The sequence below is a fragment of the Oncorhynchus clarkii genome, chromosome 1, assembly GCF_045791955.1.
Source record: "Oncorhynchus clarkii lewisi isolate Uvic-CL-2024 chromosome 1, UVic_Ocla_1.0, whole genome shotgun sequence".
Taxonomy (NCBI): domain Eukaryota; kingdom Metazoa; phylum Chordata; class Actinopteri; order Salmoniformes; family Salmonidae; genus Oncorhynchus; species Oncorhynchus clarkii.
The window spans coordinates 78,736,874-78,754,558 of record NC_092147.1 but is presented as its reverse complement, the minus strand read 5'-3'; the positions used below and the strand labels follow the sequence as shown (position 1 = coordinate 78,754,558).

The 17,685-nt window shown below is 49.9% G+C and overlaps 1 protein-coding gene across 1 annotated transcript in view; it reads left to right on the top strand.

Annotated features, from left to right (window-relative positions):
* The window catches only part of LOC139412959 (sodium/calcium exchanger 1-like), a 223,289-nt gene that overhangs the window by 158,096 nt on the left and 47,508 nt on the right, over nucleotides 1-17,685 (top strand). The window contains exon 2 of the mRNA XM_071159876.1: nucleotides 3,949-4,052. Coding sequence (XP_071015977.1) covers nucleotides 3,949-4,052 — 104 coding nt within the window. The remainder of the gene's footprint in view (nucleotides 1-3,948; nucleotides 4,053-17,685) is intronic.

The following is a 17,685-nucleotide window of genomic DNA, read 5'->3' as shown; positions in this document are numbered from 1 at the left end:
CTGAAGATCTCCCCTGCCAGGCGCTTTGTGATTCCAGACTGACTGTACTGTAGTCCCAGTGAGGGACCAATCAAACTGTAAGGACATCTGTGATTTGATTTGCCTCTGATTCTCAAAGCCTTCCCAACATGAACAGAGGGCACATACACACAGCCAGCGTGATTTCACAGATTTTACGATGTTAATAAGGCACAGGGTCAACATGAATTATTATTTCACTGTGTGGATTCTGTGGACCAGCTTATCGTATACATAGTTCCTGTCTGCCTCAGGGTCCATGTCATTAGTTCTACAGTATATCACCACTGGTCACTCCTGGACCAATAGCAAGAGATTAGGCCCTGGTCCAAATCTGTAACCAATAGCTACTGCCCTTCCTGATAACAGCCTATTGACTCTGTCGAAAACCGCTGCCAAAACCAACACTGGGACTTACTCAAGCCTTTGATTAATCAAGAAAGAGGTCAACAGTTTGATTCTGTCACATTGGATTCATTGTGAAATGTAATCCGTTGTCTCCCTTTACAAGAGTTGGCAGTGGTGTCTTCTGTGGGTATTGTTAAGGAGAGGAAGTACTTCGATGTTTGAGGGGAGAGGGGGGTCACTTAGTGTTGTTACAGATGCCATGGGATGGAGCTGGGATCGTTATGGGGCGAGGGAGGTTATTGGGAGGTGTTAAGGATGTGTTAAGGATGTGTTAAAGATATGTTTTGGATTAGTTTGATTGGTTATAGAGCAGAAGGGAGTATCTGGATGTCTGGATGTTGAGGAAAATGTCCAGCAAGGAGAGGTTTATTAGAGGAACAGGAGAATTCAGGGCCTTGCAGAGGTAAACTGAGTGAGGGATTTTACGCCATTGTAGCTGGAGAGGAGGTAGGAGGAGGTCAGAGGGAGGTAGGATGAGGTCAGAGGGAGGTAGGAGGAGGTCAGAGGGAGGGAGGAGGTGGTCAGAAGGGAGGGAGGAGATGGTCAGAGGGGAAGGAGGAGGGGGTCAGAAGGGAGGGAGGGAGGAGGGGGTCAGATGGGGAGTAAGAAATACAGACACAAATTCAAATGGTTGTCCTTCAGCATTTCAGCCTCAACGTTAATATGCAACACCCAGAATCACACACTCCCACACACCCAATGAATAATAAGCAGTACTTTACATTTGAAGGTATGCTGCATTTAAAGCGGGTGAATGTAGTGCTATGGGGGTCAGGGCTGTTTTCTCAGTAAACAACACAGAGTCTTACAGTCAGTACACACCCAGCCTATACAGACAACACTACAGGGCTGTTTTCTCAGTAAACAACACAGAGTCAGTACACACCCAGCCTATACAGACAACACTACAGGGCTGTTTTCTCAGTAAACAACACAGAGTCAGTACACACCCAGCCTATACAGACAACACTACAGGGCTGTTTTCTCAGTAAACAACACAGAGTCAGTACACACCCAGCCTATACAGACAACACTACAGGGCTGTTTTCTCAGTAAACAACACAGAGTCTTACAGTCAGTACACACCCAGCCTATACAGACAACACTACAGGGCTGTTTTCTCAGTAAACAACACAGAGTCTTACAGTCAGTACACACCCAGCCTATACAGACAACACTACAGGGCTGTTTTCTCAGTAAACAACACAGTCTTACAGTCAGTACACACCCAGCCTATACAGACAACACTACAGGGCTGTTTTCTCAGTAAACAACACAGTCTTACGGTCAGTACACACCCAGCCTATACAGACAACACTACAGGGCTGTTTTCTCAGTAAACAACACAGATTCTTACAGTCAGTACACACCCAGCCTATACAGACAACACTACAGGGCTGTTTTCTCAGTAAACAACACAGATTCTTACAGTCAGTACACACCCAGTCTATACAGACAACACTACAGGGCTGTTTTCTCAGTAAACAACACAGTCTTACGGTCAGTACACACCCAGCCTATACAGACAACACTACAGGGCTGTTTTCTCAGGAAACAACACAGTCTTACAGTCAGTACACACCCAGCCTATACAGACAACACTACAGGGCTGTTTTCTCAGTAAACAACACAGTCTTACGGTCAGTACACACCCAGCCTATACAGACAACACTACAGGGCTGTTTTCTCAGTAAACAACACCGAGTCAGTACACACCCAGCCTATACAGACAACACTACAGGGCTGTTTTCTCAGTAAACAACACCGAGTCAGTACACACCCAGCCTATACAGACAACACTACAGGGCTGTTTTCTCAGTAAACAACACCGAGTCAGTACACACCCAGCCTATACAGACAACACTACAGGGCTGTTTTCTCAGTAAACAACACAGAGTCAGTACACACCCAGCCTATACAGACAACACTACAGGGCTGTTTTCTCAGTAAACAACACAGAGTCAGTACACACCCAGCCTATACAGACAACACTACAGGGCTGTTTTCTCAGTAAACAACACAGAGTCAGTACACACCCAGCCTATACAGACAACACTACAGGGCTGTTTTCTCAGTAAACAACACCGAGTCAGTACACACCCAGCCTATACAGACAACACAACAGGGCTGTTTTTTCAGTAAACAACACCGAGTCAGTACACACCCAGCCTATACAGACAACACTACAGGGCTGTTTTCTCAGTAAACAACACCGAGTCAGTACACACCCAGCCTATACAGACAACACTACAGTGAGTGGGAGTTAGATGACTAAATCTTTCAGCATGTTTTTTGAATGTAAACAAAACATACACTGCAAAGTCTCTTTAAAAGACAGGGTGACTTGGGGGGCGTTTGCACCAAGCGAACAGTTGGTGTAACTGTGGTGTTTGGGTCTCTGTTTTTGCAGGTAAATGGTATTTACTTTTAGATCAGTGAGTGGTGTGGTGGTGATGTGTTAGAATAACTATGGAATGATTAACAGTGTGACCTCTTGTGAAGAGAGGTGTTTTGCCTGCAGTACAGTATTCCTCTGTGTTGCCGTGGGTGATGCTGCATTGGGTCAGTCAGAGTCCAGCTCAGCACTTCTAGGATCAGTCTGTCTGTCTGTCAGACCCCTCTCAGGGCTGGACCACAGCTAGGACACCTCACCTAAACACTCAGATCTACTTAGAAATAGTCAGTACCTGACGCCCCACTTCAACAGATGTGTGTGTGTAGCAGGAATTTAAATAGACAATATCATCATAAAGTGTGATGAGAGATTAGGCGCTATACATTACTGTGATGTTATTCCTTCGAGTGACATTTTTCCGTTCATTGATCAAAACATACAAAATCATCTCAGTTTTCTACTCATCTTCCTCTCCACCTGTTGTCTTTCAGATGTCAGCGTGGTCTGTCTGCCTGCTGCCTGCCTCTGTTCTGTTCTCTCTCCGTTTCCTCCTTTTATACTCCGACCTGTTGTTTCCTCACTGTCTCTTCCTTTTCTTCTCTTCTTCTCCTCCTTCAGCAAAATGATCAAGGTCAGAATCGTTGACGACGAGGAGTATGAGAAAAACAAGACCTTCTACTTGGAGATGGGAGAGCCTCGCCTGATGGAGACCAATGACAGTAAAGGTGGGGGAGATAGTCCTGAGGGGTACAGGTCGTGGGGGTCAGACCCCTCTACCCTGACCTCTGACCCTGGGCCCGGCGTCCGCTGCACTGCGCTACACTGTATGTTCACACCAGCAGGGGGCACCAGGAGGAGGCTGCTGTGTAGAGTTCATGTCACCACAGGACAGAGTAGGACTACCAGTTACACGCACCAAGCAGCGGGCTCCTCTCCCACTCAGTGTGCCCTCAGCAGACGTGAATGTGCAGCAGCCCACCTCGTGTCACCACCACCTCTCATTCCCACGACTGGTCAAGTGTGTGTGACTGTGATTGTGCGTGTGTGTCCTTGTGCCTGTGCTTATGCGTGTGTGTTTAACATACATGGTTCCAACTCCCCTACGTTGTTGTTTTGTGTCCCTGCAGGAAGACCATAGCCATTAAAATACTTGACCGTGAGGTGTATGATAAACACAGCTACTTCACCCTAGAGCTGCAGACGCCACAATGGAGAAGGAGAGGCCGGACAGGTGTGAGAGAGCTGACCAACTAAACACACTGGGGTTGGAGCTCACTTTGCTCCTCTCCTCTTGTCTTTTATCCTCTCCTCCTCTACTCTGTTACTTTCTCCCTCGCTTTTCTGTTCTAATCTGTTCTCCTCCACCTCCAAAGTCTCTATTTGACTCAGTGCACACGCACCTTTCCTCCCTCGCTCTCTCCCTCCTGGCTAACTGCGATTCTCACTTTGCTCAACTTCCTGTGTCCAATGGCCTTAACAATTCACGCCTACAAAGACAATGCTCGTCCAACTCTGTCCTGAAGAGCCCTAGTGCATTAGTGGACATATGCTTGACCAAAATGTCGCATTCTGATGATAGGATATTTATAGGATATCCTTCCCACCAAGTATCTCTATCCCGTATTCATCACAAGGAATGACAGAAGAAACAGTGGAGATAATGGTAGATATTAGATTGTTTTATCACCCACCACTCCTGGCCAAAAGTGTGTGTGTGTGTGTGTGTGTGTGTGTGTGTGTGTGTGTGTGTGTGTGTGTGTGTGTGTGTGTGTGTGTGTGTGTGTGTGTGTGTGTGTGTCTGCTCCACTCAGTTTGTCCTTAGTACCTCACAAAAACCCTCTTAGTTTCAACCTCAACTCTGAAACATTAATAACTGGTCCACCCCTAACTGTTTCTCCGTCATTTATGGATGTGAAATGTTCCTAGTAATGTCACTCGCGATTTATCTATTAATAACGCCACGTTTACCATACAACCCGATAGAGATTTACGATACACTGATCAAAGAGTGAGGTTTAATAAAACATAAATACAGGATGAAGATCAACCCCCCCCCCCCCCAATCCTCGAGATTCACGACAACCTGACAAGTCATAAAAGAAGATCAAAGTCTTGTTCAGTCTAACGATGCCAGATCCCTGAGAAAATACAATTCCATGGAAGCAATTTAATCTCTGCTTTCTCTGGAGTGAAGCTTTAAAATACTTTATTTTACAACAGGAGGAATATGATTCAACCTGTTAGCACAAAAGTGCTGCCATAAACAGTGATGCTAAAGTATTTCCTGTGTGTTTTAGTGTCGTCGTCGTAGAAGCTGGTGACTGCTGGGAGTTTTATGATCAAGCCTATTGGTCCCTCGAATGTCCCTTCTGTCCTTCTGATTAAACCCACCAAGTTACCCTCTAATGTCCCTTCTGTCCTTCTGATTAAACCCACCAAGTTACCCTCTAATGTCCCTTCTGTCCATCTGATTAAACCCACCAGGTTACCCTCTAATGTCCCTTCTGTCCTTCTGATGAAACCCACCAAGTTACCCTCTAATGTCCCTTCTGTCCATCTGATTAAACCCACCAGGTTACCCTCTAATGTCCCTTCTCTCCATCTGATTAAACTCACCAGGTTACCCTCTAATGTCCCTCTTTGTCCATCTGATTAAACCCACCAGGTTACCTTCTAATGTCCCTCTTTGTCCATCTGATTAAACCCACCAGGTTACCCTCTAATGTCCCTCTTTGTCCATCTGATTAAACCCACCAGGTTACCCTCTAATGTCCCTCTTTGTCCATCTGATTAAACCCACCAGGTTACCTTCTAATGTCCCTCTTTGTCCATCTGATTAAACCCACCAGGTTACCCTCTAATGTCCCTCTTTGTCCATCTGATTAAACCCACCAGGTTACCCTCTAATGTCCCTTCTGTCCTTCTGATTAAACCCACCAGGTTACCCTCTAATGTCCCTCTTTGTCCATCTGATTAAACCCACCAGGTTACCCTCTATAATGTCCTTTCTGTCCATCTGATTTAACCTACCAAGTTACCCTCTAATGTCCCTTCTGTCCATCTGATTAAACCCACCAAGTTACCCTCTAATGTCCCTTCTGTCCATCTGATTTAACCCACCAATTTACCCTCTAATGTCCCTTCTATCCTTCTGATTAAACCCACCAGGTTACCCTCTAATGTCCCTCTTTGTCCATCTGATTAAACCCACCAGGTTACCTAATGTCTCTTCCCACTTCCCAGCCTCCTCTGCTATGTGGTGATTATTGACCCTGGTTTCCCAGCCATGTCCTGTTATAGTTTGTTAACCGGGCAGCAGTATGAGGGATAGAGGGCCAAATGTAAGAGGGGGAGGCGGGAGGGCTGTAACAGACCACAGTAATGGCCACATATTCTGTGGACTAGTTATTATATTATAACGTTATCTTTTACAAGCGCGGAGTCTGTAACTACCGCTGAACCAGCTCAGTGCTGCTGGATCAATTCCTAATATAACAGTCAGCATGTTTGAGTTATGCTCCCCTGAGTTGAGAAAAAGTGCAAAAACAATCTGTTCTCTCCTAACTACATTGGAAGTGTGTGTGTGTGTGTGTGTGTGTGTGTGTGTGTGTGTGTGTGTTTAGTTATTATCATAATGTTTTATTATTGAAACTTCATTTAACTAGGCAAGTCAGCTAAGAACAAATCTTTATTTACAATGACGGCCGACCAAAAGGCAAAAGGCCTCCTGTGAGGATGGGGGCTGAGATTAAACATTTAAAAAGAGAGACACCACAACACTACATAAAGAGAGACCTAAGACAACAACATAGCAAGGTAGCAACACATGACAACACAGCATGGTAGCAACACAACATGACAGCAACATGGTAGCAACACAACATGGCAGCAGCACAACATGGTAGCAGCACAAAACATGGTACAAACATTATTGGGCACAGACAACAGCACAAAGGGCAAGAAGGTGAAGACAACAATACATCACCCAAAGCAGCCACAACTGTCAGTAAGAGTGTCCATGATTGAGTCTTTGAATGAAGAGATTGAGATAAAACCGAGCACTGAAGGTGTTTCTTGGTAAAGATTACCACTCCTCCACCTTTGGAAGATCTGTCTTGCCGAAAAAGGTTATAACCAGAAAAGGTTAACATCAGTATTCAAAACACTCTTCCTTAACCACGTCTCAGTAATGACCAACACATCTGGCTTGGAGCTGTGAACCCACACTTTCAATTCATCAATTTTAGGAAATAAGCTTCTAGTGTTAACGTGCAGAAAACACAGGCTTTACGAGAGTAGAAATCAGTGAAGCAGATATCAGAGCCAGGATATCAAAGTCAGGATTGGGGCCAGCAGCAGTAGCTGGGCCAGGATGTACATGCACATTTCCAGATATGTCTGTGTCTATGAGTGCATGTGAATGTATGTGCATTCTTGTGTATGTGTGTGTGTGTGTGTGTGTGTGTGTGTGTGTGTGTGTGTGTGTGTGTGTGTGTGTGTGTGTGTGTGTGTGTGTGTGTGTGTGTGTGTGTGTGTGTGTGTGTGTGTGTGTCTACTGACACAGTCCATGAATCCCCAGCAGGCCTCTGGAGGGAGCGATCAGAAATAATGGGTGATGACTGACTGACTGAGCCCAACAAGCAAACAGTAATTACTGCACTGCCTCCTCTTTAAACTGAGCCCCACCAACACCGTTAGTACAGCTAGCTCCGTTAGCATCATTAGCCTCCACTCATGTGAAGGGAGACCGAGGAGACAGTGTTTTAAGACGAGTGGAGAGGTAAACAGCTGCAGTCCCTGAAGTAGCTCCACTTCCCCCTGACAAACACAGCTGCTAATTAATGTGAAACTCTGATTGCCTGAGAGGAAAACAAAACCAAAACAAGATTTAAGGCTGGCAGTATGTTTGTTCACAATTAGCTCTCTCAATCTTCGTGCATTATGGAGATAAGGTTTCATTTTATAGCCAGGATTTTTTATTTTTTATTTTATTTATTATTTTATCCCCTTTTCTCCCCAATTGTGGTATCCAATTGTTAGTAATTACTATCTTGTCTCATCGCTACGAGTAAGGGCTTCGGGAGAGACGAAGGTCGAAAGCCATGCGTCCTCCGAAACACGACCCAACCAAGTCGCACTGCTTCTTAACACAGTGTGCATCCAACCCGGAAGCCAGCCGCACCAATGTGTCGGAGGAAACACCGTGCACCTGGCGACCTTGGTTAGCGTGCGCTGCGCCCGGCCCGCCACAGGAGTAACTAGTGTGCGATGAGACAAGGATTTCCCTACCGGCCAAACCCTCACGACACTAGGCCAATTGTGCATCGCCCCACGGACCTACCGGGCGCGGCCGGCTGCGACAGAGCGCGAACCCAGAGTCTCTGGTGGCACAGCTAGTGCTGAGATGCAGTGCCCTGGACCACTGCGCCACCCGGGAGGCCTATAGCCAGGAATTTGGCAGCGCTTCATGTGAACTCAGTACAGTACTACTTCAAATATTTGCAATCAAAACTCTGCCAAAGAAAGTGAACTGGAGTTGGGTGAAACAATGTTTTTCCTGAAATGTAACCTACGTTTACTCAAACACAAACATGTCTGATATGATTTACCTTGTATACATACCGCACAATAGAAAGGCATTAAGACACAGACAGACAAGCAGTCAGGTAGTCAGGCTCTCAGGCAGTCAGGCAGACATTCAAGCAGTCAGGTAGTCAGGCATTCAGGCAGGCAGGCAGACAGTCAAGCAGTCAGGCAGTCAGACAGACAGACAGTGGGGCCCTCCACTGGGGCCCTAGACCCCAGGCCCCACCATCACCCAGTATTCCTTTCTCTCTGTCTCTCTGTCTGAGTTAGTGATCCGTGCTGACAACAGCCTGACCTGGGGTCTCAGAGCTGCATGTGACTGGGGTCTCAGAGCTGCATGTGACTGGGGTCTCAGAGCTGCATGTGACTGGGGTCTCAGAGCTGCATGTGACTAGGGTCTCAGAGCTGCATGTGACTAGGGTCTCAGAGCTGCATGTGACTAGGGTCTCAGAGCTGCATGTGACTAGGGTCTCAGAGCTGCATGTGACAGGGGTCTCAGAGCTGCATGTGACTAGGGTCTCAGAGCTGTATGTGACTAGGGTCTCAGAGCTGCATGTGACAGGGGTCTCAGAGCTGCATGTGACTAGGGTCTCAGAGCTGCATGTGACTGGGGTCTCAGAGCTGCATGTGACTGGGGTCTCAGAGCTGTATGTGACTAGGGTCTCAGAGCTGCATGTGACTAGGGTCTCAGAGCTGCATGTGACTAGGGTCTCAGAGCTGCATGTGACTAGGGTCTCAGAGCTGCATGTGACTAGGGTCTCAGAGCTGCATGTGACTGGGGTCTCAGAGCTGCATGTGACTAGGGTCTCAGAGCTGCATGTGACTGGGGTCTCAGAGCTGCATGTGACTAGGGTCTCAGAGCTGCATGTGACTGGGGTCTCAGAGCTGTATGTGACTAGGGTCTCAGAGCTGCATGTGACTGGGGTCTCAGAGCTGTATGTGACTAGGGTCTCAGAGCTGCATGTGACTAGGGTCTCAGAGCTGCATGTGACTGGGGTCTCAGAGCTGCATGTGACTAGGGTCTCAGAGCTGTATGTGACTAGGGTCTCAGAGCTGCATGTGACTAGGGTCTCAGAGCTGCATGTGACTAGGGTCTCAGAGCTGCATGTGACTAGGGTCTCAGAGCTGCATGTGACTGGGGTCTCAGAGCTGCATGTGACTGGGGTCTCAGAGCTGTATGTGACTAGGGTCTCAGAGCTGAATGTGACTAGGGTCTCAGAGCTGCATGTGACTGGGGTCTCAGAGCTGTATGTGACTAGGGTCTCAGAGCTGTATGTGACTAGGGTCTCAGAGCTGTATGTGACTAGGGTCTCAGAGCTGCATGTGACTAGGGTCTCAGAGCTGCATGTGACTAGGGTCTCAGAGCTGCATGTGACTAGGGTCTCAGAGCTGCATGTGACTGGGGTCTCAGAGCTGCATGTGACTGGGGTCTCAGAGCTGTATGTGACTAGGGTCTCAGAGCTGAATGTGACTAGGGTCTCAGAGCTGCATGTGACTAGGGTCTCAGAGCTGCATGTGACTGGGGTCTCAGAGCTGCATGTGACTGGGGTCTCAGAGCTGTATGTGACTAGGGTCTCAGAGCTGCATGTGACTGGGGTCTCAGAGCTGCATGTGACTGGGGTCTCAGAGCTGTATGTGACTAGGGTCTCAGAGCTGCATGTGACTGGGGTCTCAGAGCTGCATGTGACTGGGGTCTCAGAGCTGCATGTGACTAGGGTCTCAGAGCTGCATGTGACTAGGGTCTCAGAGCTGCATGTGACTAGGGTCTCAGAGCTGCATGTGACTGGGGTCTCAGAGCTGCATGTGACTAGGGTCTCAGAGCTGCATGTGACTGGGGTCTCAGAGCTGCATGTGACTGGGGTCTCAGAGCTGCATGTGACTAGGGTCTCAGAGCTGAATGTGACTGGGGTCTCAGAGCTGCATGTGACTGGGGTCTCAGAGCTGCATGTGACTGGGGTCTCAGAGCTGTATGTGACTGGGGTCTCAGAGCTGCATGTGACTAGGGTCTCAGAGCTGCATGTGACTGGGGTCTCAGAGCTGCATGTGACTAGGGTCTCAGAGCTGCATGTGACTGGGGTCTCAGAGCTGTATGTGACTGGGGTCTCAGAGCTGCATGTGACTAGGGTCTCAGAGCTGCATGTGACTAGGGTCTCAGAGCTGTATGTGACTGGGGTCTCAGAGCTGCATGTGACTAGGGTCTCAGAGCTGTATGTGACTGGGGTCTCAGAGCTGCATGTGACTGGGGTCTCAGAGCTGTATGTGACTAGGGTCTCAGAGCTGCATGTGACTAGGGTCTCAGAGCTGCATGTGACTGGGGTCTCAGAGCTGCATGTGACTGGGGTCTCAGAGCTGCATGTGACTAGGGTCTCAGAGCTGCATGTGACTGGGGTCTCAGAGCTGCATGTGACTAGGGTCTCAGAGCTGCATGTGACTAGGGTCTCAGAGCTGCATGTGACTAGGGTCTCAGAGCTGTATGTGACTAGGGTCTCAGAGCTGTATGTGACTAGGGTCTCAGAGCTGCATGTGACTAGGGTCTCAGAGCTGCATGTGACTAGGGTCTCAGAGCTGCATGTGACTGGGGTCTCAGAGCTGCATGTGACTGGGGTCTCAGAGCTGTATGTGACTAGGGTCTCAGAGCTGCATGTGACTGGGGTCTCAGAGCTGTATGTGACTAGGGTCTCAGAGCTGCATGTGACTAGGGTCTCAGAGCTGCATGTGACTAGGGTCTCAGAGCTGCATGTGACTAGGGTCTCAGAGCTGTATGTGACTAGGGTCTCAGAGCTGTATGTGACTAGGGTCTCAGAGCTGCATGTGACTAGGGTCTCAGAGCTGCATGTGACTAGGGTCTCAGAGCTGTATGTGACTAGGGTCTCAGAGCTGTATGTGACTAGGGTCTCAGAGCTGTATGTGACTAGGGTCTCAGAGCTGTATGTGACTAGGGTCTCAGAGCTGTATGTGACTAGGGTCTCAGAGCTGTATGTGACTAGGGTCTCAGAGCTGTATGTGACTAGGGTCTCAGAGCTGCATGTGACTAGGGTCTCAGAGCTGTATGTGACTGGGGTCTCAGAGCTGTATGTGACTAGGGTCTCAGAGCTGTATGTGACTGGGGTCTCAGAGCTGCATGTGACTAGGGTCTCAGAGCTGTATGTGACTAGGGTCTCAGAGCTGCATGTGACTAGGGTCTCAGAGCTGCATGTGACTAGGGTCTCAGAGCTGCATGTGACTGGGGTCTCAGAGCTGAATGTGACTAGGGTCTCAGAGCTGTATGTGACTAGGGTCTCAGAGCTGCATGTGACTAGGGTCTCAGAGCTGCATGTGACTAGGGTCTCAGAGCTGCATGTGACTAGGGTCTCAGAGCTGCATGTGACTAGGGTCTCAGAGCTGTATGTGACTGGGGTCTCAGAGCTGCATGTGACTGGGGTCTCAGAGCTGTATGTGACTAGGGTCTCAGAGCTGTATGTGACTAGGGTCTCAGAGCTGCATGTGACTAGGGTCTCAGAGCTGTATGTGACTAGGGTCTCAGAGCTGCATGTGACTAGGGTCTCAGAGCTGCATGTGACTAGGGTCTCAGAGCTGCATGTGACTAGGGTCTCAGAGCTGTATGTGACTAGGGTCTCAGAGCTGCATGTGACTAGGGTCTCAGAGCTGCATGTGACTAGGGTCTCAGAGCTGCATGTGACTAGGGTCTCAGAGCTGCATGTGACTGGGGTCTCAGAGCTGCATGTGACTAGGGTCTCAGAGCTGCATGTGACTAGGGTCTCAGAGCTGTATGTGACTAGGGTCTCAGAGCTGCATGTGACTAGGGTCTCAGAGCTGCATGTGACTAGGGTCTCAGAGCTGCATGTGACTAGGGTCTCAGAGCTGTATGTGACTAGGGTCTCAGAGCTGCATGTGACTAGGGTCTCAGAGCTGCATGTGACTAGGGTCTCAGAGCTGTATGTGACTAGGGTCTCAGAGCTGTATGTGACTGGGGTCTCAGAGCTGCATGTGACTGGGGTCTCAGAGCTGCATGTGACTAGGGTCTCAGAGCTGCATGTGACTAGGGTCTCAGAGCTGCATGTGACTAGGGTCTCAGAGCTGCATGTGACTAGGGTCTCAGAGCTGCATGTGACTAGGGTCTCAGAGCTGCATGTGACTAGGGTCTCAGAGCTGCATGTGACAGGGGTCTCAGAGCTGCATGTGACTAGGGTCTCAGAGCTGCATGTGACTAGGGTCTCAGAGCTGCATGTGACTGGGGTCTCAGAGCTGCATGTGACTAGGGTCTCAGAGCTGCATGTGACTAGGGTCTCAGAGCTGCATGTGACTAGGGTCTCAGAGCTGCATGTGACTAGGGTCTCAGAGCTGCATGTGACTAGGGTCTCAGAGCTGCATGTGACTGGGGTCTCAGAGCTGCATGTGACTAGGGTCTCAGAGCTGCATGTGACTAGGGTCTCAGAGCTGCATGTGACTAGGGTCTCAGAGCTGCATGTGACTAGGGTCTCAGAGCTGCATGTGACTAGGGTCTCAGAGCTGTATGTGACTAGGGTCTCAGAGCTGTATGTGACTAGGGTCTCAGAGCTGCATGTGACTGGGGTCTCAGAGCTGTATGTGACTAGGGTCTCAGAGCTGTATGTGACTAGGGTCTCAGAGCTGCATGTGACTAGGGTCTCAGAGCTGTATGTGACTAGGGTCTCAGAGCTGCATGTGACTGGGGTCTCAGAGCTGTATGTGACTAGGGTCTCAGAGCTGAATGTGACTAGGGTCTCAGAGCTGCATGTGACTAGGGTCTCAGAGCTGTATGTGACTAGGGTCTCAGAGCTGCATGTGACTGGGGTCTCAGAGCTGTATGTGACTAGGGTCTCAGAGCTGTATGTGACTGGGGTCTCAGAGCTGTATGTGACTAGGGTCTCAGAGCTGTATGTGACTGGGGTCTCAGAGCTGCATGTGACTAGGGTCTCAGAGCTGTATGTGACTAGGGTCTCAGAGCTGCATGTGACTAGGGTCTCAGAGCTGTATGTGACTGGGGTCTCAGAGCTGCATGTGACTAGGGTCTCAGAGCTGTATGTGACTGGGGTCTCAGAGCTGTATGTGACTAGGGTCTCAGAGCTGTATGTGACTGGGGTCTCAGAGCTGTATGTGACTAGGGTCTCAGAGCTGTATGTGACTAGGGTCTCAGAGCTGCATGTGACTAGGGTCTCAGAGCTGCATGTGACTAGGGTCTCAGAGCTGCATGTGACTAGGGTCTCAGAGCTGTATGTGACTAGGGTCTCAGAGCTGCATGTGACTAGGGTCTCAGAGCTGCATGTGACTAGGGTCTCAGAGCTGCATGTGACTGGGGTCTTAGAGCTGTATGTGACTAGGGTCTCAGAGCTGCATGTGACTAGGGTCTCAGAGCTGTATGTGACTAGGGTCTCAGAGCTGCATGTGACTAGGGTCTCAGAGCTGCATGTGACTAGGGTCTCAGAGCTGCATGTGACTAGGGTCTCAGAGCTGCATGTGACTAGGGTCTCAGAGCTGCATGTGACTGGGGTCTCAGAGCTGTATGTGACTGGGGTCTCAGAGCTGTATGTGACTAGGGTCTCAGAGCTGCATGTGACTAGGGTCTCAGAGCTGCATGTGACTAGGGTCTCAGAGCTGCATGTGACTAGGGTCTCAGAGCTGCATGTGACTAGGGTCTCAGAGCTGCATGTGACTGGGGTCTCAGAGCTGTATGTGACTGGGGTCTCAGAGCTGTATGTGACTAGGGTCTCAGAGCTGCATGTGACTAGGGTCTCAGAGCTGCATGTGACTAGGGTCTCAGAGCTGCATGTGACTAGGGTCTCAGAGCTGCATGTGACTAGGGTCTCAGAGCTGCATGTGACTGGGGTCTCAGAGCTGTATGTGACTAGGGTCTCAGAGCTGCATGTGACTAGGGTCTCAGAGCTGCATGTGACTAGGGTCTCAGAGCTGCATGTGACTAGGGTCTCAGAGCTGCATGTGACTAGGGTCTCAGAGCTGCATGTGACTAGGGTCTCAGAGCTGCATGTGACTGGGGTCTCAGAGCTGTATGTGACTAGGGTCTCAGAGCTGCATGTGACTAGGGTCTCAGAGCTGCATGTGACTAGGGTCTCAGAGCTGCATGTGACTAGGGTCTCAGAGCTGTATGTGACTAGGGTCTCAGAGCTGTATGTGACTGGGGTCTCAGAGCTGAATGTGACTAGGGTCTCAGAGCTGCATGTGACTAGGGTCTCAGAGCTGCATGTGACTAGGGTCTCAGAGCTGCATGTGACTAGGGTCTCAGAGCTGCATGTGACTAGGGTCTCAGAGCTGCATGTGACTAGGGTCTCAGAGCTGTATGTGACTGGGGTCTCAGAGCTGCATGTGACTAGGGTCTCAGAGCTGCATGTGACTGGGGTCTCAGAGCTGTATGTGACTAGGGTCTCAGAGCTGTATGTGACTAGGGTCTCAGAGCTGTATGTGACTAGGGTCTCAGAGCTGCATGTGACTAGGGTCTCAGAGCTGCATGTGACTAGGGTCTCAGAGCTGTATGTGACTGGGGTCTCAGAGCTGTATGTGACTAGGGTCTCAGAGCTGTATGTGACTAGGGTCTCAGAGCTGCATGTGACTAGGGTCTCAGAGCTGTATGTGACTAGGGTCTCAGAGCTGAATGTGACTAGGGTCTCAGAGCTGTATGTGACTGGGGTCTCAGAGCTGCATGTGACTAGGTTCTCAGAGCTGTATGTGACTAGGGTCTCAGAGCTGCATGTGACTAGGGTCTCAGAGCTGCATGTGACTAGGGTCTCAGAGCTGCATGTGACTGGGGTCTCAGAGCTGCATGTGACTAGGGTCTCAGAGCTGTATTTGACTAGGGTCTCAGAGCTGCATGTGACTAGGGTCTCAGAGCTGTATGTGACTAGGGTCTCAGAGCTGCATGTGACTAGGGTCTCAGAGCTGCATGTGACTAGGGTCTCAGAGCTGCATGTGACTAGGGTCTCAGAGCTGTATGTGACTAGGGTCTCAGAGCTGCATGTGACTAGGGTCTCAGAGCTGTATGTGACTGGGGTCTCAGAGCTGTATGTGACTGGGGTCTCAGAGCTGTATGTGACTAGGGTCTCAGAGCTGTATGTGACTAGGGTCTCAGAGCTGTATGTGACTAGGGTCTCAGAGCTGTATGTGACTGGGGTCTCAGAGCTGTATGTGACTAGGGTCTCAGAGCTGTATGTGACTAGGGTCTCAGAGCTGCATGTGACTAGGGTCTCAGAGCTGCATGTGACTAGGGTCTCAGAGCTGCATGTGACTAGGGTCTCAGAGCTGCATGTGACTAGGGTCTCAGAGCTGCATGTGACTAGGGTCTCAGAGCTGCATGTGACTAGGGTCTCAGAGCTGCATGTGACTGGGGTCTCAGAGCTGTATGTGACTGGGGTCTCAGAGCTGTATGTGACTAGGGTCTCAGAGCTGAATGTGACTAGGATCTCAGAGCTGCATGTGACTAGGGTCTCAGAGCTGTATGTGACTAGGGTCTCAGAGCTGCATGTGACTAGGGTCTCAGAGCTGCATGTGACTAGGGTCTCAGAGCTGCATGTGACTAGGGTCTCAGAGCTGTATGTGACTAGGGTCTCAGAGCTGTATGTGACTAGGGTCTCAGAGCTGAATGTGACTAGGGTCTCAGAGCTGCATGTGACTAGGGTCTCAGAGCTGCATGTGACTAGGGTCTCAGAGCTGCATGTGACTGGGGTCTCAGAGCTGTATGTGACTAGGGTCTCAGAGCTGCATGTGACTAGGGTCTCAGAGCTGCATGTGACTAGGGTCTCAGAGCTGCATGTGACTAGGGTCTCAGAGCTGTATGTGACTAGGGTCTCAGAGCTGTATGTGACTGGGGTCTCAGAGCTGAATGTGACTAGGGTCTCAGAGCTGCATGTGACTAGGGTCTCAGAGCTGCATGTGACTAGGGTCTCAGAGCTGCATGTGACTAGGGTCTCAGAGCTGCATGTGACTAGGGTCTCAGAGCTGCATGTGACTAGGGTCTCAGAGCTGTATGTGACTGGGGTCTCAGAGCTGCATGTGACTAGGGTCTCAGAGCTGCATGTGACTGGGGTCTCAGAGCTGTATGTGACTAGGGTCTCAGAGCTGCATGTGACTAGGGTCTCAGAGCTGCATGTGACTGGGGTCTCAGAGCTGTATGTGACTGGGGTCTCAGAGCTGTATGTGACTAGGGTCTCAGAGCTGAATGTGACTAGGGTCTCAGAGCTGCATGTGACTAGGGTCTCAGAGCTGTATGTGACTAGGGTCTCAGAGCTGCATGTGACTAGGGTCTCAGAGCTGCATGTGACTAGGGTCTCAGAGCTGCATGTGACTAGGGTCTCAGAGCTGTATGTGACTAGGGTCTCAGAGCTGTATGTGACTAGGGTCTCAGAGCTGAATGTGACTAGGGTCTCAGAGCTGCATGTGACTAGGGTCTCAGAGCTGCATGTGACTAGGGTCTCAGAGCTGCATGTGACTGGGGTCTCAGAGCTGTATGTGACTAGGGTCTCAGAGCTGCATGTGACTAGGGTCTCAGAGCTGCATGTGACTAGGGTCTCAGAGCTGCATGTGACTAGGGTCTCAGAGCTGTATGTGACTAGGGTCTCAGAGCTGTATGTGACTGGGGTCTCAGAGCTGAATGTGACTAGGGTCTCAGAGCTGCATGTGACTAGGGTCTCAGAGCTGCATGTGACTAGGGTCTCAGAGCTGCATGTGACTAGGGTCTCAGAGCTGCATGTGACTAGGGTCTCAGAGCTGCATGTGACTAGGGTCTCAGAGCTGTATGTGACTGGGGTCTCAGAGCTGCATGTGACTAGGGTCTCAGAGCTGCATGTGACTGGGGTCTCAGAGCTGTATGTGACTAGGGTCTCAGAGCTGTATGTGACTAGGGTCTCAGAGCTGTATGTGACTAGGGTCTCAGAGCTGCATGTGACTAGGGTCTCAGAGCTGCATGTGACTAGGGTCTCAGAGCTGTATGTGACTGGGGTCTCAGAGCTGTATGTGACTAGGGTCTCAGAGCTGTATGTGACTAGGGTCTCAGAGCTGCATGTGACTAGGGTCTCAGAGCTGTATGTGACTAGGGTCTCAGAGCTGTATGTGACTAGGGTCTCAGAGCTGTATGTGACTGGGGTCTCAGAGCTGCATGTGACTAGGGTCTCAGAGCTGTATGTGACTAGGGTCTCAGAGCTGCATGTGACTAGGGTCTCAGAGCTGCATGTGACTAGGGTCTCAGAGCTGCATGTGACTGGGGTCTCAGAGCTGCATGTGACTAGGGTCTCAGAGCTGTATGTGACTAGGGT